This window comes from Heterodontus francisci, chromosome 32, assembly GCF_036365525.1.
Source record: "Heterodontus francisci isolate sHetFra1 chromosome 32, sHetFra1.hap1, whole genome shotgun sequence".
Lineage (NCBI taxonomy): Eukaryota > Metazoa > Chordata > Chondrichthyes > Heterodontiformes > Heterodontidae > Heterodontus > Heterodontus francisci.
Window position 1 is genome coordinate 10,147,104 of NC_090402.1, and position 22,711 is coordinate 10,169,814.

A 22,711-nucleotide genomic window follows, 5' to 3' on the forward strand; every position below is an offset into this window, starting at 1 on the left:
AGAAACGGAGGTCTCAAAAGAGGAGAAGGATCTACATTTTGAAAGTCAACCTCCACCAAATTTTGCTATGTCTTAGCAGAAATATCAAATTTTTCTCCCAAAATTTGGTGTAGACTCAGCACTAACATTAATAAAAATGCACAGGAGCATAAATGTCGTGAAGCAGATAAAATTTAAGGAAGATTCATGACCTCAGAGTGCCAAGGTTTGAAGTTTTCCCACACGCAACACACGAGTTAACTGTGCAATGCGATGAAGTCCTGGGATTAAGTTGACACACAAGCTAATTTTGGATTACATATTCAACATTCGAATACTTATCTTTTGCTCTGTGGCAGTAAACATATTGTGCAGTTGAAAGTTCCAAGTGACAGTACACTACAGAGAGTATTAATAGCAGCATCAAAATCTCTAGTTTGTTGGAAACAAGGGTGTTAGAGGACACAGGAGACATAGATTTTGATTACAAATGAGTAAATGTAACAGTTAATAGAATACCGAAGTCACAGTTTAAAAAATACTATGGGGTACCATCAATGGAGTTAAAGGTAATCACAGCAGGAAGTTAGGGAAGGGAGTATAAAACCTATTGGGATTTTGAGAATATCAGGCACAACATCGATATTGAATTTCAAAAAGTATTTTATAGGAATCTTCAGAGGGGATGAAGGGAGAAATCTCACTTTCAAAAATTGCCACTGCAATCAAAGACATGAATGAGTGCAAAAAAAATTAAACTTGGCGATAGTGCAAGAGATGGGTTTCCCAAGAAATCACTGCAGATGTCTCCATCAACATGTGAAAAAAGAAAATCTGCACTTTCCAAAGATTTAAAATTTTGAATAAATTTGACCTCTGTCTTCTCAGAGCTAATTTAGCAGCTGGGAGACTACTATTAAATGCAAATCAACATGAAGAAATGTAAAGTAATGAAAATGAACAGCTACAAGTGTGAAAATGTAGAAGGCAAAACAAAGCATCTAGGTGTTAACATTGAAACACTTTGCACAGAATGAGACAATAATTAACAAAGTAAACTGAGTGATTCTACACTTGGATTGGTGTATTTACAACGTGAAACTATTCGCCTGAGGGAAATAAAAAGTGAATGAGACCTGATTTGGCTATTAAAAATAGTTGGACATGTATGAAGAAGCTAAAATTTGATTGCACCAGATCAGGAACTACAGATGCATTTCGGGGAAAGCTGGATAAACACAAATGGGAGGAAGTAATAGTACGTTATGCTGACAGGGTGAGATGAAGAAGGATGGGAGGAGTCTCATGTGGAGCATGAACACTGAAAGCTCAGTTCCTGTGCTGTACACTCTATGTAATACGGGTCAAGACATTAAGAGCCATTTCTCATGTACTACAAAATTTATACAACAGACGTATCACTTAGGAAAGTGAATGCTATGTAAAACATGTAAAAGTTGCAAGTAATCAGGTTAGTGTGTATATTCTTAAATACGTTGAACAGGATAGTTGAATAAGTTCTTCGAACAGCAGTTCAAACAACTGTATCCTTCTCCACGGAAAAAGATGGTTGAATGGTTTCCTTTCATCTTCTGGCTTGGTGTTACCCAAGACAGGCTGAGAAACATACCCACCATCTGTTGGCGTTGTTGGAATACTCGCTTTCCCTGACACTTGTCTCCTCTGCTCTAAAGGAGGCTCCAGGTTGGAGATTTTCACCCAACAGTAAGCAAGGAGGAAGAAAAGGGATGCAAGAATGGAAAGTGAATTTGGGTCAGTGAAAGAAAGGAGGAAATGAACGATCAAATTTTAATTTATATGAGGCCTTTCACATCCACAAGCTTCCCTGATGCCCGTAAGCATCAAAGAAATATTTTTGAAGTGTAATTGCACAAACATCTGTCTGAGTAATCTCGGGTGCTCTTGTACAGTGCAGCAAGTCATTAGAACATTACAGCGCAGTACAGGCCCTTCGGCCCTCGATGTTGCGCCGACCTGTGAAACCATCTGACCTACACTATTCCATTTTCATCCATATGTCTATCCAATGACCACTTAAATGCCCTTAAAGTTGGCGAGTCTACTACTGTTGCAGGCAGGGCGTTCCACGCCCCTACTACTCTCTGAGTAAAGAAACTACCTCTAACATCTGTCCTATATCTATCACCCCTCAACTTAAAGCTATGTCCCCTCGTGTTTGCCATCACCATCCGAGGAAAAAGACTCTCACTATCCACCCTATCTAACCCTCTGATTATCTTATATGTCTCTATTAAGTCACCTCTCCTCCTCCTTCTCTCCAACGAAAACAACCTCAAGTCCCTCAGACTTTCCTCGTAAGACCTTCCCTCCATACCAGGCAACATCCTAGTAAATCTCCTCTGCACCCTTTCCAAAGCTTCCACATCCTTCCTATAATGCGGTGATCAGAACTGCATGCAATACTCCAGGTGCGGTCTCACCAGAGTTTTGTACAGCTGCAGCATGACCTCGTGGCTCCGAAACTTGATCCCCCTACTAATAAAAGCTAACACACCATATGCCTTCTTAACAGCCCTATTAACCTGGGTAGCAACCTTCAAGGATTTATGCACCTGGACACCAAGATCTCTCTGTTCATCTACACTACCAAGAATCTTCCCATTAGCCCAGTACTCTGCATTCCTGTTACTCCTTCCAAAGTGAATCACCTCGCACTTTTCCGCATTAAACTCCATTTGCCATCTCTCAGCCCAGCTCTGCAGCCTATCTATGTCCCTCTGTACCCTACAACATCCTTCGGCACTATCCACAACTACACCGACCTTCGTGTCATCCGCAAATTTACTAACCATCCCTTCTACATCCTCTTCCAGGTCATTTATAAAAATGACAAACAGCAGTGGCCCCAAAACAGATCCTTGCGGTACACCACTAGTAACTAAACTCCAGGATGAACATTTGCCATCAACCACCACCCTCTGTCTTCTTTCAGCTAGCCAATTTCTGATCCAAAGCTCTAAATCACCTTCAACCCCATACTTCCGTATTTTCTGCAATAGCCTACCGTGGGGAACCTTATCAAATGCCTTACTGAAATCCATATACACCACATCCACTGCTTTACCCTCATCCACCTATTTGGTCACCTTCTCGAAAAACTCAATAAGGTTTGTGAGGCACGACCTACCCTTCACAAAACCGTGCTGACTATCGCTAATGAACTTATTCTTTTCAAGATGATTATAAATCCTATCTCTTATAACCTTTTCCAACATTTTACCCACAACCGAAGTAAGGCTCACAGGTCTATAATTACCAGGGCTGTCTCTACTCCCCTTCTTGAAAGTCATTGCATTGTAGCCTGATATCTGGTTATTTACTGCCACAACCAAACCAACTTGCATTCATATAGCGTCTTTAATGTAATAGAACATCCCAAAGCACTTCACAGGAGGGTTATCAAACAAAATTTGACATCAAGCCACATTAGGAGATACTCAGACACATGCAAAGAGCTATGTTTTCAGGGCTGTCTTAAAATAGGGGAGGGGGTAGAGGGGTGGAGGGGTTTAGGGAGGGTATTCCAGAGCATACAGCTGGGACAGCTGGAGGCACAGCTGCCAAAGACAGAGCGATTAAAATGGGGGAATGCAGAAGAGGCCAGAATTAGTCGAGTGCCGAGATCTCAGAGAAGATTACAGAGATATGGAGGGGGCCAGGTCATGGAGGGACTTGAAAACGAGGTTGAAAATTTTTAAATGGAGGTGTTGCTGGACCTGGCGCCTGTGTGAGTTAACAAAATCAGAGGGGATGGGTGAATGGGACTTGGTGTGTGGTTAGGCAGCAGAGCTTTGGATGAGATCAAGCTTATGGAGTACAGCAAGATACATAGCATGTTCTTATCAGCTGATAACACAGTTACAATGTGAGCTTAAATTGATCTCAATGGGAAAGCATTCTGTATACACTGCACATTTCAAGGACGATTCCAACAGACTTGCTGTGAACCCAATGTCCTTGGTTTATAGTAGAAAGCAAGAATATTGATATTTTTAAAGCACATTCTTTAGACAAACTGCTTTGTTACAATATCCAAGAAAGTAGACTGCCTATTGAAAAAAAAAACTATAAAATTAAAAATAAAAACAGAAAGTGCTGGAAATACTCATCAGGTCTGGCAGCATCTGTGGAGAGAAAAACAGAGTTAATGTTTCAGGTCTGTGATCTTTCATCAGAACTGGCAAATGTTAGAAATATAATAGGCTTTGAGCAAAGGTGGTGGCGGGGGGGGGGGGGGGGGGGGTGGGTGAGACAACAAAGGGGAAGGTGTGCAATAGGTCAAAGGGATTAAATGACAGAGATTTCACAGAAGGCAAAGGGAGTGCTAATATTTGTAGTAAAAGACAATGCATTAGTCCAGAGAGAGTGTTAATGGCAGAATAATGAACAGCTCTGTCCAAAAGCAAAAACATGAAAAACAAGTTTAAGACAGGCACATGGTTAAAAACTAAAGCAAAAATAAAATAACATTTTAAATAAGGCAGTCTTGCTCTGAAATTGTTGAACTCAATGTTGAGTCCTGAAGACTGTAGAGTGCTTAATCAGAAGACGAGGTGCTGTTCCTTGAGTTTGCATTGAGGTTCACTGGAACACTGCAGCAGGCCAAGGACAGAAATGTGGGCGTGGCGCAGGGCGGTGAATTAAAATGGCAAGCAACCGGAAGCTCGTGGTCATGCTTGCAGACCGAGCGGAGATGTTCTGCAAAGCAGTCACCCAATCTACTTTTGGTCACCCCAGTGTTGAGGTGACTGCATTGTGAGCAGCGAATACAGTATACTAAATCGAAAGAAGTACAAGTAAATCGCTGCTTCACCTGGAAGGAGTGTTTGGGGCCTTGGATGGTGAGGAGATAAAGGTTTGCTTGGGTCTGCAAAAATAAACCCCAACCCGAGCCCGACAACCACATCCGACCTGAGCCTGACCCGAATCCTTCCAGTTTTTTCCCGCGCCCGACCCGATCAGTTAACTTACTTTCCATTTTTCACTTTGTTGCTGACCTGCACAAGCTTAAAATAACTGTAATAAAACCACCTTTCTAGTCCAAAAATTAAGTTAACATTGGAGCCACTTACCTGTGATACAGCGTGTCTGACCCGGCCCGACCTGAGCCTGAATGCCGGACCTGGAAGTGCAACCCAACCCGACACGTCATTGGGTCACGTTGGGTTCTGGTCAGGTAGCCGGCCTTTGTGAGAAGAGAGGTGGTAAAAGGGCAGGTATTACACCTCCTGTGATTGCACTGGAAGGTGCCGTGAGAAGGGGACGAGGTGTCGGTGATAATGGAGGAGTACGTCAGGGTGTCAAGGGAATGATCCCTTGGCTTGCTAGGCCATTTCAGAGAGCAGTAAAGAGTCAAGCACATTGCTCCGGGTCTGGATTCACATGTAGGCCAGACCAGGTAAGGATGGCAGATTTCCTTCCCTAAAGGACATTTGTGAACCAGATAGGTTTTAACAACAATCCGGCTGTTTCATGGTCACCATTACAGATAGTAGCTTTTCAATTTCATACTTATTTAATGAACTGAATTCAAACTTCCCCACTGCCGTGGTGGGATTTGAACTCATGTCTCTGGATTATCAGTCCAGGCCTCTGGATTACGGGTCCAGTGGTATAACAGTTATGCTATTGCACCTGCGCCTTAAACATTGTAATTATTGTCGTGAATTTTGCAGCTCCTCAAGGTAAGGATCATCAAAGCTCCCATTTCCCAAACAAATGCTTTAATGCCATCCAAGCAAAATATCCTCAAATCCTTTGAGAAAATTACAACACAAGTGGATTGGAGAAAGCCCAACAAAGTGCTGTACCTTGACTTACAAAAGGCTTTTAGTTAAAACTCAAAGCACTCAAGGGTAGACCTTTGGAATGTATAAGAAACAGGCCAGAAGAGAGGAGACAGCAAGATCCCATTAATAACACTATGTCGGAGTGGGAGAAAGTGAGACATGAGACAACTGAGTGGATTGCATCCTGGCACAATTTTGACACCATTTATTATTTCTAATTTCCATAAATTATTTGTATTCATAAAGTATAGAGGGGTTCTGGCTATTGTGCTTTGGGGGCTCCAGGTACTGTGTTTAAGATCCCATGCATCTTGTTTGGGGTAAGTAGGTATAGTGATGAGGTCTGAAATCAGTGCTTATATCGTGTTCCTTTTATGGATTCAGAAAGTTTCAATAGAAAAATAAACACAATATCCTCATGGATTCTGGACTGTATGAACAGGAGTGCTGTGTATGCATTCTAAGTTCCTCATGGGTAACCACAGCACAACTTAAACATCTGTTTCCATTGCCACTTCTTTCCCCCCCCCCACAAGTGTTCAATTTTCAGGCTGGATGCGCAGATGCTGCTTTACTCACTCATAGTATTCCGTGGCCTTCTCTAAAGTTTCCTTCACTTCATCGGGCAAGTCTCCAGAGTCGTGGGCCACATGCCAGGACAGCTGTTTCCCTTTGGCATGGAAAACATTCCCAATATTATACTGCGCTCGTGCTTCACCAAGCTGGACGGGAGAGAGGAACGAGATGTTTTATAGGATGGACATTTGCTTCTGAATATGGTTAATAATTTAGACAAAAAAAATTGAGATTCACAAAAAAGAAAACAATTTCTTCAGTGCGCAGTTATAGCGTTAAGCATGGGATGATAGGAAAAGGAACAGCGTGTAATGTTAGACAGTTACTCGTTTCCCTATTTTTATTACAGAACTAAAGTGATAAATACTAGGAATACATGAAATTCAATGCACACTTTACAAATCAACTGACTGGTTACCCGCAAGCAGTACAGGGAAGTAAACCAATTAGTAGCAATATAAACAGAAAATGTTGGAAATACTCAGCAGGTCAGGCAGCTGCTGCGGAGAGAGAAACTCAGTTAACATATCCATGCCTTTGAAAGAGAATTGGATAGTTATTTGAGGAGAAAAAAAATTGCAGGGCTATGGGGAAAAGAGCAGGAGAGTGGAGCTAGGTGAGTTGCTGTTGCAGAGAGACGGACAACACGAGCTGAATGGCCTCCTTCTGTGCTATAACCGTTCTGTGATTCTATGTCAGGGCTGTGATCTCTTGTCAAAATTGGAAAAGGTTATAGATTGAACAGGTTTTAAGCAAGTATAGAGGCATAGAAAGGAGGGGAGAAATGAACACAAGAAAAGACCCAAGTTAGGGTGAAAGGCACGAGTAATCTAAATGACAAAAGGGATGATAATGCAGGACAAAAGGGGGTGAAAATGGGACAAATAAAAGCAACAAAAGATGGGTCTAGAGGAGCTGTAAATAGCAGCAGCAGAATCAGTACCAGCAGCTGCTGTCTGAAAAAAATGGGAGCACAGGTTATGATTGAAATTGTTGAACTCTACATTGAACCCGGAAGTCCAGAGTTTAACAACTGCTGACGTTAGGTCATAGATCTGAAACATTAACTCTGGTTTCCCATTTCTCTTTCTGACCTTCTGAGTATTACCAGGATTTTCTGTTTATATTTCAGATTTCCAGCATCCACTATATTTTGCTTATCCAATTTGTAAAATCAGGATGTCTATTAGGACAAGGCTGACACTTAGATTATAATGTGGTTATCAATCTTGCCTTTGTGTTAAATACTCTATTACCTTCCACACTGGTAGTTACTATGGAGCTACACTGCACTCAGTAATTCCCTCAAGCCAGTTCTTGCACTCCCTCAAAAGTTACTGGAATTTAATCAGCAAAAATGTTCATTTAAAAAAAAATACTCAACAGTTTGGACTGGATTATCAAAGGTCAAAAGCAGTCAATGTGTAGATAGATAACATTCAAAGCACAAATATTCTCAATGATGCAGAAAACACTGCCATGAAATCCCTTTACTATTCATCTATAACAATGGACACCGACAAGAATCCCCAGTGATATGAGAAGCTTGTTGCCAAATCATATAAAGCAAATACACGAGTTCCTGGTTTATCATACCCTTGCCTAAAAATGCATCATTAATTAATTGCCATCAATGTGAACAACGATTATGTTGTACAAATTAACTTTGTCACTGTCATTCGCCAAGTCACTTCAGCAGGTGGTACCCTTCTGAGACTAAGCTCAAAGACAAAGTACAGACTTCCTTAACCAACAAACACATTCTGGTTTGGTGGAAAGTGAAAGAAAAATCAATCCTTAGGATGTGAAATAAAAACAGAAATTGCCAGAAACACGCAGCACATCAGTCTGAAAGTGAAAATCAGGGTGAAGTACTTGGTCACAATTCCAAATTAACCAATAACAAATTGCATTTATATAATGCCTTTAACGCAATAAAACATTCCAAGGCATGTCAAAGGAGCATAGCAGACAAACTTTGAAACCAAACCGCATAAGCAGATGTTAGGAAATGTCAGTTAGGTTAGAAGTTACATCTTAAAAGGAGGAGAGGTAGAGAGGGAATTGCAGAGTTTAGGGCCGAAGCAGCCGAAGGCACGGCTGCCAATGTTGCAGCGATGAAAATCGGGGATATGCAGGAGGCCAGATTTGGAGATGCACAAAGATTTCAGAGGGCTGGAGGGGTTTACATAGATTAGGAGTAGCAAAACCATGTAGTGATTTTGAACACAAGGATAAGAATTTTATAAGCATTGCCAGACCGGCAGCCAATGTAGGTCAGCGAGCACAGGGGTGATAGGGGACTAGCTGAACAGGACTTAGTCCAAGTTAGGGTACGAGCAGCAAAGTATTGAATGACTTTACGTTTATGGAAGGTACAAGGTGAAGGCTGGCCAGGGAGCATTGACATATTCAAGTCTAGAGATAACAAAGGCAGGATCAGGGTTTCAGCAGCAACTGAGCTGCGGCAGTGGTAGAAACAAGTAATGCTACAGAGGTGGAAGTAAGGAGTCTTGGTAATGGAGGGGATACAAAGAGGGAAGTCAGTTCAACTACTTAAGAATCCAATTGTGCGCTTCCAGCACTTGGGTCCAATCAGCCTTTCTTCAGTTCATTTGAGTTCATTTTAATGAGTGCAGATAACAATGGCAGTTAAATAAATATCTTCAATCATCAGCTATTAATAACAAGTTGTTGCTAAAGGCACAATTCAAAATCTGATGTGCTTAACATATTGGCTAAAGGGAAAGGCTTTGTGAACATTAAACATTGTAATTTCTGCAGCACTCAGGGAACTACAGAACACTACACTATTCTCCTCTACTTCAATAAGTGTGTGCGTTGGCCATGCTGTCCTATCCCTCCTTGTCCGGGCGGCACAGTGGCGCAGTGGTTAGCACCGCAGCCTCACAGCTCCAGGGACCCGGGTTCGATTCTGGGCACTGCCTGTGTGGAGTTTGCAAGTTCTCCCTGTGTCTGCGTGGGTTTTCTCCGGGTGCTCCGGTTTCCTCCCACAAGCCAAAAGACTTGCAGGTTGGTAGGTAAATTGGCCATTATAAATTGTCACTAGTATAGGTAGGTGGTAGGGGAATATAGGGACAGATGGGGATGTTTGGTAGGAATATGGGATTAGTGTAGGATTAGTATAAATGGGTGGTTGATGGTCGGCACAGACTCGGTGGGCCGAAGGGCCTGTTTCAGTGCTGTATCTCTAATCTAATCTAATCTCTCTGTCATCTGACACAGCTGTCCGCGCCAACCTCATCCAATGTTGAGCTCTATTGGACTGCTCTTATGTAGTTCCGCACCCAAATTTATCCAAATGCAGCCAATACATCTTCAGCAATGTCTTCTCGTCAGATCCGGAGATTCCCTAAGGATCTAATCTTTGCCCCTCCTGTTGCTCTATAAGCTGACCCTTGGCAACGTCATCCACAGGCGTAGAATCAACTTGCCTATGTATGCTGATGATACCCAAGTCTACTTCATGACTTCTTCCAACTCTATGAGCACCTCTGCGTTGTCAGACTATTTGCCCAACATTAAATCCTGGGTGAGCCACCACTTCTCTCGCTGAAAATTGGAACGGCCAAAGCTGTTTTGGACCCAACACAAAGTCTTCTTATTTGCCACCCCTTACCCAAGTACTTGTGTTGAAGCAGACTCTGTAAAACCTCAGCATCTTGTTTGAGCCAAGTCATATCCTATCCATCACTGAGGTCTTCTTTCATCTCCATTACATTGCCTGTTTTCACTTAACCCAAGCCCCTCGGCTTTTGAAACGCCTATGCATGCTTTAGCCACCTCCCACTTTCAGCTCCATAACTCCTGCATTGGCTGGGTCCTCAAAACATGAACTTGTATGCATCTAACAGTCCTTCCCTACCTTCCCAAAATTGGAGTCAGAGCCTTCAACAGCTTAAGTCCGACTCTGGAATTCCTCCCCACACCTTTCTGCTTGCTAAAACATTTCAAAGCTGATCATTTCAATCCAGCTCGTGGCATTCCTCCTACCTCTCCTTTCACGTTTTGGATCCATTCCCTAATCTAACTCTATCTTGAATGACCTACTCAAGGTGCCATGTAAATGCAAGTAGCCATTGTATTCGGAATACAGCAGCAGCCAATTGAAAGATAAATATTCCTCTTTCAGGGGCTGACTGCTGCAAACTCTTTGCACTTCGAGTTTGAACAGTTACATTAATGGTGGCTCATTTACTATGCCTGGTAGTTAAAGAAACCTAGCACTTTAATTTAACAAAACTAACATATTACTTCAATTATACCACACTGCATCTAACTGCAGTAAAGAATTCTATTATTCCTTGTGACCAGAAAGCCACAAGGCTTTGTGTGATGGCAGATTTCCATCAGTGATCTAGTAACTGATTCACGGGGGTACAATTATCCATGGTATACTCATCAGATTGAAACTAAACACTGGAAAATCCCTCAACAATATAAAGTCTGATATCATCTGTCTGCTGGGTTTTGCCCTGACAAGAGAGTGGGTGGATGTTATCAGGCTGTAGTTACTATGGCTCTGAATGAACCATTCTGTAATAAATCAAAGACTGATTCCTCCTTCTAGAGTCTGAATTAAAATGAGGCAGTACAATACCGTCACTGATTGGAAAAGTCAACAGACTCTGCTATATAAAACTTACCCAGTTGTAATGAATTGTCAGCTATAAAGACCAATTTTAATTTGAATGCATAATGAGTGGATATCCATTCCTAAATTCATATACAAGTGGGCAGATCATACAATTCGGGACATTTATGCTATTCCTCCTCCTTGCTTCTACAGAACAAGAACTATATAGCACCTTTCATGATCTCTGGCTGTCACAATGTGATATGCAACCAATTACATTTTTTTTTTAAAGTGTAGTCACTGTTGAAATGTACGATATGTATTTTCCAATTTGCACACATCAAGCTCTCACAAACATCAATGTGGTAATGACCAGATAATCTGTTTCAGTGATGTTGGTTGAGGGATAAATATTGGCCAGGATACTAGCTCTCCCTCAAGGTAGTGCCACAGGATCTCTCACATCCACCCGAGAGAGCAAACCAGATCTTAATTTAACGTCTCATCCAAAATGCAGTGCCTCCGACAACACTCCCTCAGTACTGGCACTGAATTGTCAGCCAAGATTTTGTTCTCGCATCTCTGGATTGGGACTTGAACCCACAACTATCCGACACAGAGGCGAGGGTGCTACCAACAGCTTACGCCTTTGAGCACGTTCCTGCCCTGCCACCTGCATCACTGCTTGCCACTCCTCCCCCAGGTATTCTGAGTTTAGTGTGTCTGAAATCTTGATGCACTGTTTACCCGTTTGTGGGTTTTGCAGATTAGACTTTTGAATGTCCCCATTGGGTAAACTTCTCGATCCTTCTTCAGGATGTTCTTTAAAACCTACCTCTTTGGCCAAGCTTTTTGGTCACCTGCCCCTACATCTCATGTGGCTTTTGCCAAATTTTATGTTGTGAAGCAACGTGGGACATTTTACTACATTAAAAAGGTGCTATAAAAATGCAAGTTGTTTGATGTAAAATCTTGCAAATAATTGCAGGCAGCAAACTGCACACAGTGGCATTTCATAAGGAAATAGCCATAAATCTATTTTGAAAAAAGTATTTTATTGCAGGTGGAACTCGTATCTAACCTGAAGTGCACCACTGATTCTAAATGTCACATGATCATGAGAAATACAGCTTTTAGTCAATCCCATTCTATGCAGTGCTCAGTGTATACTAAATACAGGAATGACTGCTAGGGAATTAAATCATGTAGTTCAATTTTTTTTTTTAAACCAGCCAGGATGGATTCACAAGGAGATCGACCACCATGCTTAAGAGTCTCCAAACTAATGAGAAATAGATACATTTAGGAGGTCTTCTCTTTTAGCAGCTGACCAAAACCAATCCCAAAATGAAACCAACTCTTGACCACCATAAATCTTGACATGTCACTTTTCTGTAAACAACTCCCCCTAGTCACCAAGGCTCCTGTTTATTTTATTTAAAAACACTTACTGGATGTTATGTCTTAAGCTAAGTCCCAAAGTCCTTCCAGTGACCTTGAAAAAATAAAGTCTAGGATCCATGGAATCACTTCAATCCTCCAAAGTAATCCATTTTAAAACACAGGTCCTTCACAAACATTAATAGAAGTACTTTAACAACATTACAGAGAGCTGACTGGCCAGTCACAGCACCATAACTGTTAGAACACAGGCTTGAAGAGTAATGTGGACCAGCACAAGAAATATCCAAGCCCCGTTTCATTAGCTTGCCTTGCTGCCAGGCCAACCATCAACAAAATACTGGAGTATTGAAGACCTGCCTGCTTCAGGTAAGGGATCACCAAGCCTGTCACAGCAACAAGACTTAATTCTTCCATCACACTTGTGCCATTTTTCAGCCATCTCATTCTCAAAAAAACTCACCAATCCATCACTAGCTGGTCATTGAGCACCAAACTCAGCCCACGCTCAGTAACAACAGGTACTAGCAGCAGGAGGTCCTCGCAAGTGGCAGTGAACCACAGTCCTCTTGACCACAGCACGGGCCTTGCACCAAACCATCACACCACATAGAATGGTGGATCCACCTGTTAAGAGGTGATGAGCTGCAGCAGCAGTTGCTTGCTCCTCAGCAACCAAATCCTGCTGGACACTAAGACCTGAATATATGAACAGGTTCGAATACTAGACCACAAGGTTAACACCTTCCAGCAGCTGATGAGCTCCCCTGCAACCAATATTGTCCTTCAGCATTGTGGAAAACACCAAGAGGTGGGAACAACGCTACCTAGTGCGTGGAGCAAGTGGACAATGCAAATCCGCAGTTGCCAGCTCCTGGCAGTACAAGTGTATCCAATATACATTGGATAAATAGTTGAAGGGGAAAAAATTACAGGGCTATGGGGAAAGAACAGAGAAGTGGGACTAATTGGATAGCTCTGCCAAAGAGTCAGCAAAGGCACGATGGGCTGAATGAGGCAACATAGAAGGAAGCCATTCAATGCTATCAGACATTGAAGTACACAACCAACTGCAGAGTAGAGCTGCTTGGATAGACCTCATATGGCCTTGATTTTTGAAACTGCTGCTATTTAATGCATAATTACCATCAAGAGATTGAATTTAATGAAAAGCTATGTACTCTACATTCTGTAGCCGATATTCTTGCTTTGCAGCAGCTGGCCAAATGTGCAGTACATAACAGATCTGGTGAAGTCATGGCATATGAACGCCAAACTCCTAACCATACACAAGCAATACACCATCAATGGCATCATTCTGCATGTTTACAATGGCTTCCTTCTGCTCCCATCACCAGTGTTTAAACGGAATTGTTCTAGTTCAGTGATTGGGAGTGACAAGATTATGAAAGTTAGATGCAGGGAGAAAATAATGAGAAGAATGAATATCACCATAGCAACCTACAGAACATCCTCTGCACAAGCTACGTGACTGAAACCTCCAGCTTTTTTCCGCTGAAGGAACTTCAAAGCGTCAGTTGTCACTTCTCCTTCCAGCTTCTTGAGCAAGTTGTTTCCATGTTAATATTACTGGCCCAGTGTTAAATCTATCGAGAAAATCTGATCTTTGATCTTTTTGTTTGAAGAAATTAAAATATTTACAGATTTCATTGTGCTTCTGCCTCGAGTTGTTCCTCTTACTGCAGTTGATCGTTGTCGCAAGAGCAGAATATCAAGTGGTTGAGGAAAGCTTACAAAATTAGATTAGCTTGTTTTATTTTGAATTGATAAATATGCAGTTCCTTCATCTGGCTAGAATAAACACTCATACTAGATTCTACATATTCCAGTACATTTAACAACTCCAGGAAGTGACACGTTGACTAATCAATCCCCCACCCCATGGCGTTGTTCACAGTTCATGTCTTTTTAGCTCGGTTTGTTACAATAGGCTGAGGGAGTTGGCGCACCAGCTCTGAAACAACAATGAACATCATCCTTTGTCATTACAGCAATGTGCTGTAAGACAATATGCCCCACAGGTGGGTTTAGAAATTTACACAGCAGGTCCACACAGCACCCAAAGGTAGCTTAACATTGCATAGTAGTTGCATAAATTCTCTTCTTTTTTTTTCTTTTGGGCCTCCTTATCTCGAGAGACAATGGATACGCGCCTGGAGGTGGTCAGTGGTTTGTGAAGCAGCGCCTGGAGTGGCTATAAAGGCCAATTCTAGAGTGACAGGCTTTTCCACAGGTGCTGCAGAGAAATTTGTTTGTCCGGGCTGTTGCACAGTTGGCTCTCCCCTTGCGCCTCTGTCTTTTTTCCTGCCATAGCACCCAAAGGTAGCTTAACATTGCATAGTAGTTGCATAAATACATGATGATTTATGCATGCAGTGGTATAACATGTGCATCGCAGGGCTTAACTTTCCATGCCAAATTCAGGAAGGAACTCTGCTATGCCTTCAAGCCGACAATGCAACCTATGGAAGATTGTAGGGTCATGCCAACCATGAAAAGACTGTGGACTAGGAAATAGTTGACATTATTAGGATACCTGCAATGAATTTGGCCTAACCATCAGCCTCAAGAAAACGAACATCATGGGGCAGGACGTCAGAAATGCTCCATCCATCAATATTGGCGACCACGCTCTGGAAGTGGTTCAAGAGTTCACCTACCTAGGCTCAACTATCACCAGTAACCTGTCTCTAGATGCAGAAATCAACAAGCGCATGGGTAAGGCTTCCACTGCTATGTCCAGACTGGCCAAGAGAGTGTGGGAAAATGGCGCACGGACACGGAACACAAAAGTCCGAGTGTATCAGGCCTGTGTCCTCAGTACCTTGCTCTACGGCAGCGCGGCCTGGACAACGTATGCCAGCCAAGAGCGACGTCTCAATTCATTCCATCTTCGCTGCCTTCGGAGAATACTTGGCATCAGGTGGCAGGACTATATCTCCAACACAGAAGTCCTTGAAGCGGCCAACACCCCCAGCTTATACACACTACTGAGTCAGCGGCGCTTGAGATGGCTTGGCCATGTGAGCCACATGGAAGATGGCAGGATCCCCAAAGACACATTGTACAGCGAGCTCGCCACTGGTATCAGACCCACCGGCCGTCCACGTCTCCGCTATAAAGACGTCTGCAAACGCGACATGAAATCGTGTGACATTGATCACAAGTCGTGGGAGTCAGTTGCCAGCATTCGCCAGAGCTGGCGGGCAGCCATAAAGACAGGGCTAAATTGTGGCGAGTCGAAGAGACTTAGTAGTTGGCAGGAAAAAAGACAGAGGCGCAAGGGGAGAGCCAACTGTGCAACAGCCCCGACAAACAAATTTCTCTGCAGCACCTGTGGAAGAGCCTGTCACTCCAGAATTGGCCTTTTATAGCCACTCCAGGCGCTGCTTCACAAACCACTGACCACCTCCAGGCGCATATCCATTGTCTCTCGAGATAAGGAGGCCCAAAAGAAAGAAAGAATTAGGATACCATGGGCTATCAGGGGAGTTTCCATTTGAAATTTCGGAAACCAGAAAGCCCAAGTCAACATTTAGAAGCTTTAACAGGCATGCCTCCTTAAAAGGCTTTCTGATCTAGAGACTTGCGAAAAGTTTCACTCTACTCTTCAGCTGTGTTTTAGATTTTGAGTTGAGATAAAGTTTAATAAATTACTGATCAACTTAAAATGGTTGTTAAACTAGAACATAGACTGTGCTTGGACATTAACTCAGCATCAATTTTATGACATTTATCCATTAGTTTCTGCAATATACCTTAAAATGCTATTCTTATCAGTACAGTGGAATCGCAGATAAGAAATACGCTGGGGATACTGATTTTTCAAAATAACACTTGCAAAAATTCCACTCTGCATTTGACAAAGAGTTGGGTGTCTACGTGTGTGCTTTTTTTCTTTTTAGAATTCTTGATACAATTTACAGGTATTTGCGAACAGATTAAAAGGTGTTTTAGATTTATTTCGTATAGTGTACAACACAAATTCAAATGGATGCGGACTTCACTGACATCTTCCTAAAATTGTGGTTGAAACAGGAACTCCACATTTCCCCCATCCCAGAGCACAGTATTTCCCAATCCTGCTAAACTGAAAAATGTGGGCTGACAACTAAAAACCCGAGTGTTGACCCTGTTCCCAGAGACCACCTAAATCAGTACAGACCAGGGACTGACCCTCAGCACAGTATATGGTTTAGCTACCAGCTGCGCTGTGTTAAACACATTGCCATCAATTCACAGGGTGCACAGCACATAGCCTATTCATTGTTGCAGCTCCTTTAAAAAAAACACGATTATTATTATCCATCTTGCACAACAAAATCATCTAATGTTAGAAACTGAAGACTGCCTGGTGTTACAACTAATTCTGGCGATTCTTATTTCAGTTTCACTGTTGGTCATTAAGCCAACTCAAGTACAATGAATAGAAACTTACTTCCAAACTTATAAATGTTTTCAACATTTTAAGTGCTTAAGGTGTCAGACTTGGCTCTGTTGGTAATGCTCTCGCTTTGGTGTCAGAAGGTTGTGAGTTCAAGTCCCACTCCAGAGACATGAGCTCAAAATCTATCTAGGCTGACATTTCAGAGCAGTACTCAAGAAGTGCTGCACTGTTTGATGAGGTATTAAACAGAGAACCCCTCTGCCCTCTCAGGTTGTCTTAAAAGATCTCATGGCACAATTCAAGGAACAGTGCTCGAGCTCTCCTCATATCCTGGCCAACATTTATCCCTCAACTAATATCACCAAAACAGATTTTCCAGACACAAGTTTGACTGCTGATTGTGGGACCCTGGTGTGCAGAAGTTGGCTGCATATTTTCCTACATTACACAGCAACAACATTTCGATTTTACTGCTCTGGCTGTAAAATGCTTTGGGATCCTGAGGTCATGAAATGCACAATTGGAAGGCAAGTTCTTTATTTCTATGACAAGTACACAAGTTTCTTTATTAGCTGTGAACCATTTCAAAATTCAGAACCTGAGCTGAAGCTTTCTCTCCTGCATATTTTTCCCATTTACTAGACCATTAGCCCAGTGAGTTCCCATTCGCTTGCTGCTCACTGTTCAGCCAGCCAATTCCATCAACCCAAGGTGCAACTCCAAGAAACGTGCTTTGCCAACTACAGTTTTAGATATCCTCCTCTCCTCCAGAAGGAATACACTCACTCATCCGGAGAGAGGCCATTCAGCTGCCTCAAACATCAAAGTGCATTTCTTCCATATAAATGAATTGTATAGAGCAAAAAGTGTTTGCAAAGTGCAACACGCATTTATAAAAGGAGGGCATAGCCTTAAAACCAGAGCGGTCAATTCAGGGATTATGTCAGGAAGCACTTTTTCACACAAAGGGTAATGTCAGTACGGAACACAATCCCCCAAAAGGCTGTGGATAGAGTCAACTGAAAATTTTTTAAAATTGGGATTGACAGATTTTTGTTAGGCAATGGTATTAATGGTTACAGAAACAAGGTGAGTAGACATGGATAAGCCATGATCTAACTGAAATGGTGGAATAGGTTTGAGGGACTGAATAGACTACTCCTATTTTCTCTAGTAATCATAGTAGAGCAGATTTTGTTTTACGTGACAAACATGCACTGAAAGGCAAGGTGGGCTACCATTAATTGTCTTCTGAAGGCGGTCAGGGACCTTGCAATAAGCGGGGTGCAGTGAAAACAGCAAACAGCAGCTAATACTAAAATTTAGTTGTACTTCTGAAGAAGTCAATAATACATGAACAGTGATGTGACATCGCTATAATGGGGAATGATACGGCCACTACAGATCGCCATTTACTAATGAGAATCGCAACATGCTGTTCTGGTGGAATGCATGACCCAACACTGCATTAAACACTTTATTGTATATTTATCAATGACTGTTTAGGCCTTTAAGTCAGTCTGCGCACAAATCAACCATTAAGAGGATGCAAGTTAACTATATTAAAAAAAAAACCTTGCACACTTAATTATCACACTAGAAATCAAGATTACCTTATCCTTCTGTTCTCTCGAGATGTCCAAGTGCCTTTGACAGCAAGCAATTGCTTCATCAAAGCTTCCAAGTACCTTCAATGTATTTCCTAGGTTGCCACTGGCTTTTGCTTCACCAATCCGATCCCCGATGGTCCTTTTGAAAGAGAGAGATCAATTCCTGATTGCTTTGTTATTGGAACATAAACATCGGTATTGAATTTTTCCAACAAAGGCACTATTCATTTACACACAGCACAAAGATGTACCACCCAGAGGTCCGGTAATGCAGCATTCTGTGACAAGATGCTATGAAATGACAGCAAATATTTGTCCAAAACTTCCCATGAATCTGTGCGGAGACCCATAAATTGACAGCTTAAGCTTTCTTTTTTTTTTGCAAAATGGTCATTGTACATGGTGTAAAAGTTCTTAGCAGAAAGGGGAGATCTTTACTAAGCATTCGCAGTGGCGGAGAGTCACTCCATCCCTCAGATGGAATCACAGAATTATACATCACAGAAGGCAGCTATTTGGTCCACTGAGTCTGTGCCAGCTCTTTCAAATAGCAATCCAGTCAGCCACATTCCCCCGTTCTTTCCTCATATCAATGCAATTTTCCTCCTTCAAGTATTTATCCAACTCCTTTTGAAGGTTCTATTTCCTCCATTCTATAAGGCAGAGCATTCCAAATCCTAATCACTTGTTGCATAAAAATCTTTTCCTCATGTCGCCTCTGGTTCTTTTGTCAATCACCTGATATTTGTGCCCTCTGGTTATTGACCCTTCAGACACTGGAACTAGTTTCTCTATATTTACTCTTTCTAAACCCTTCATTATTTTAAACACCTTGATCAAATCTCCTCTTCATCTTCTCTGCTCTAGGAACAACAACCCAAGCTTGTCCAGCCTATCGATGTTACTGTAATTCCACATTCCTGGAACCATTCTAGTAAATCTCTTCGGTATCCTCTCCAAAGCCTCACATCCTTCCTAAAGTGTGGCACACAGAACTGGACAGAATACTCCAGCTGGGGCTGGGCTAGTGCTTTATATAGGGTTAGCATAACTTCCTGGCTTTTGTACTCCATGCCTCTATTTATAATGCCCAGGATCCCATGTGCTTTATTAACTGCTTTGTTAACTTGCCCTGCCACCTTCAAAGATTTGTCTCTATTCTTGTACCCCTTCAAAATTGTATCATTTAGCTTGTATTTTCTCTCCTTGTTCTTCCTACCAAAATGTAACACATCACACTTCTCTGTTTTGAATTTCAACTGCCATGTGTTCACCCAATCCAACAGCTTGTCTATGTGCTCTTGCATGGATAGAGCTGGGCCAGCATTCAAACCCTGAGCTAAAGCGGTTTCTCTGCCACATATGAGTGCCAAAGGAGCTCCCCATTCCACAAAACCCACTGCTGCCTCACACTGCCCAGCATACCCTGAACTTACAGGAATCTGTGGGCAGAGAGGAAGCAGTGATCTTGACTCTGAAAGTTCCAGATACAGCAGCAGACCAAGTGTTGTGTTTCAAATTGTAAAAGGTACTCAATGCACTGAAGGCTGTCCGTAGTCTGCAATTTGCAAGTGCCTGTGGTTTCAGAAGGTCTCATCTCTATTTTACCATGCAAGTTATTTGAGTCTTTCAATAAGTGCCTGTTTTTTTTTGGACAGATCCATTTGTACAGATCTCACTGTGATTACTAAACTCAGTGCCCAGTAGATTTTGTGTTCTTCAAGGTAAGGTATATTTATAATCGATGGAATATATTTTTCTAACAGAACTGCGAATACAAGAATCAACAAAATAGGTCGCATATTGTTCTGTCACTCCATTCAATACAGGAACTGTCTGCTGGGCTTGTGCACAAGTCAACTAACAGCACACAGGGCAAAGCTCCCAGTTGATCTCTCCAACTGTGAACCTTAACCCTAACTTCGGAAGACCACAAAGCCTTGCAAATGATTTCTCTGCGAGTCAGGCTGCAAATATTTTTTACTCTTTTGAGTTTTACCTTGCACTGCACTCACCTGGCCAAGGTTAGGTCATGCTTGTGGTATTCCAGAGCTTTGGAATACTCCTTCAGGTAAAAGTAGGCATTGCCCAATTGACTGTAGATGGCGCTCAAAGTCTTCAAGTCTTCTGTCCCAACCTGCACGGCAGCTTCGAAGAATGCCACTCCAGCCTTGAAATCTCCAGCTTTGCACAGCCGTTCCCCGTCAAGGGCAAGCTCAAGGCATGATGCCTCCATTCTATTCATGATTAAAAAAAATACATGCACATGTTATAAACGCATTATTTACACATCATTGCTTATATTATACTTGGTTGCAACGCTATAACTACTCCGTCCCTCTCCTTGGCAACTGTCCGCAGCTGAACCAGACTGTTTGCAACCTTGGCATCCTAGTTGACCCCAAGATGAGCTTCCGACCACATATCCAATCCATCACCACGACCACCTACTTCCACCTACATAACATCGCCTGTCTCTGACACTACCTCAGCTCGTCTGCTACCAAGATCTTCATCTGTACCCTTGTTACCTGTAGATGTGACTACTCTGATGTTCTCCTGGCCTGCCTCCCATCTTCCAAGCTCCAAAAACTTGAACTCATCCAAACCTCTGCTGCATGTATACTAGTTATCATTATTGTACAGCAACAAGAACTTGGGGCGGCACAGTGGCGCAGTGGTTAGCACCGCAGCCTCGCAGCTCCAGCGACCCGGGTTCGGTTCTGGGTACTGCCTGTGCGGAGTTTGCAAGTTCTCCCTGTGGCCGTGTGGGTTTCCGCTGGGTGGTCCGGTTTCCTCCCACAGCCAAAGACTTGCAGGTTGATAGGTAGATTGGCCATTGTAAATTGCCACTAGTGTAGGAAGGTGGGGATGTGGTAGGGAATATGGGATTAATGTAGGATGGTTGGCTGCTGGTCAGCACAGACTCGGTGGGCCGAAGGGCCTGTTTCAGTACTGTATCCCTCTATGACTATCTAAAACCATCAGCGCAAACTGCTGACATGATCTTTCTCTCGATGGGCCGAAGGGCCTCTTCTGCACTGTATTATTCTGTGATTCTGTGACAGGTGAACAGAAACAGATAAACAGAGAAACTTGTATTTAGATAGTGCCTTTAACGTAGTAAAAACATTCCAAGGTGCTTCACAGGAGCGTTATCAGACAAAAATTGACGTGGAACTACAAAGAAACAGTAGGACAGTTGTCCAAAAGCTTGGTCAAGTTGTAAAGGAAGAACCCAATTTCACTGTAATAAAGCTGCTTGTTCACAGTTATAGCTGAATGCAGCCCACTGGTTCCAGTTTTAATTGTATATGTTCTGTAGCATAACCATACAGAATGAGCCGTAAACAAGCTACATGACCTGGAGGAGCATTGCGGTGTATGGGTGATCAGATGGTTGCACTGAACTTTGATTTCTCCATTGCAGAAATAAATGATTAATTCGTATCCTCCAATAGATCGATGTCTTGCAAACTAATGGCGCCATGGAAGTAAACACTTGCCATACAAAATGACATGCCTTCTGGTAGCCCAAAGTGCTGTCAAAAGCAGCAACTAACCTGCAAGAGGGGCTCAAACTGGAAGTGTGGAAAATAACCAAAATTAATATCCCTAAGGTTTCATACAAGCCTGATCTAAACCAAAGCTCCCCCCACCCCACCCGAAACATGACTTTACCCCTCTAGCCCCATCCAAGTCAAACCAGCCCCACCCATCCTTACTTAACCCCCACCCCTGCTAGACTATAACAGCTAAGGTTATGCACATGAATGCCACAGACCTCTGCATCGCGACTCTTCTCTGAAATAGTATAAAAAGCAGCAGGAGAGGAGAAATACCACAAGTTAGCCTCCAGTCCATGCTTGTTGAGTATGCACATTCTCAACACTGAGCACTGCAACGTGTTGGTTTCCTCTGACTGCTTCAGTTGTTACTAAAAATCTAAAGCTCATGTGGTCCTAATCTGTGACTGGTTGGAGGTCTTAAATAAAGCTGACAAATTAGGTTACAAGTTAAGCTGAAAAACCCTCCCATGATTAAATAAAAAAGTTGAAAGGAAATACTGTAGTGCATGTGTTTCTTATGTACCATGGAAACATGAATTGTCAACCCGCCTGAATCAAGTAGCTTCTCTCACCAGGTTGCCTCTCCATTTCCAGTCCTCGAAGAAAGAACTTGCATTTAATAAGCACCTCACTAAGGCCCAATGCAATGCACAAGCAATTGATTGTTTTAAGTGCGGTTACTGCTTTCGTAAGCAGCAGGATATTGCACAACCTAACAATAATGTGAGGAATGACCAATT

The 22,711-nt window shown here is 42.5% G+C and overlaps 1 protein-coding gene across 2 annotated transcripts in view; it reads right to left on the minus strand.

Annotated features, from left to right (window-relative positions):
- gpsm1b (G protein signaling modulator 1b) overlaps positions 1–22,711 on the minus strand; it is a 265,572-nt gene that overhangs the window by 164,598 nt on the left and 78,263 nt on the right. For both annotated transcript variants that reach the window (XM_068012189.1, XM_068012188.1), the window contains exons 3-5: positions 20,418–20,639; positions 18,406–18,541; positions 6,390–6,532 (exon numbers count right to left, since the gene is read on the minus strand). In XM_068012189.1, coding sequence (XP_067868290.1) covers positions 6,390–6,532; positions 18,406–18,541; positions 20,418–20,639 — 501 coding nt within the window. The remainder of the gene's footprint in view (positions 1–6,389; positions 6,533–18,405; positions 18,542–20,417; positions 20,640–22,711) is intronic.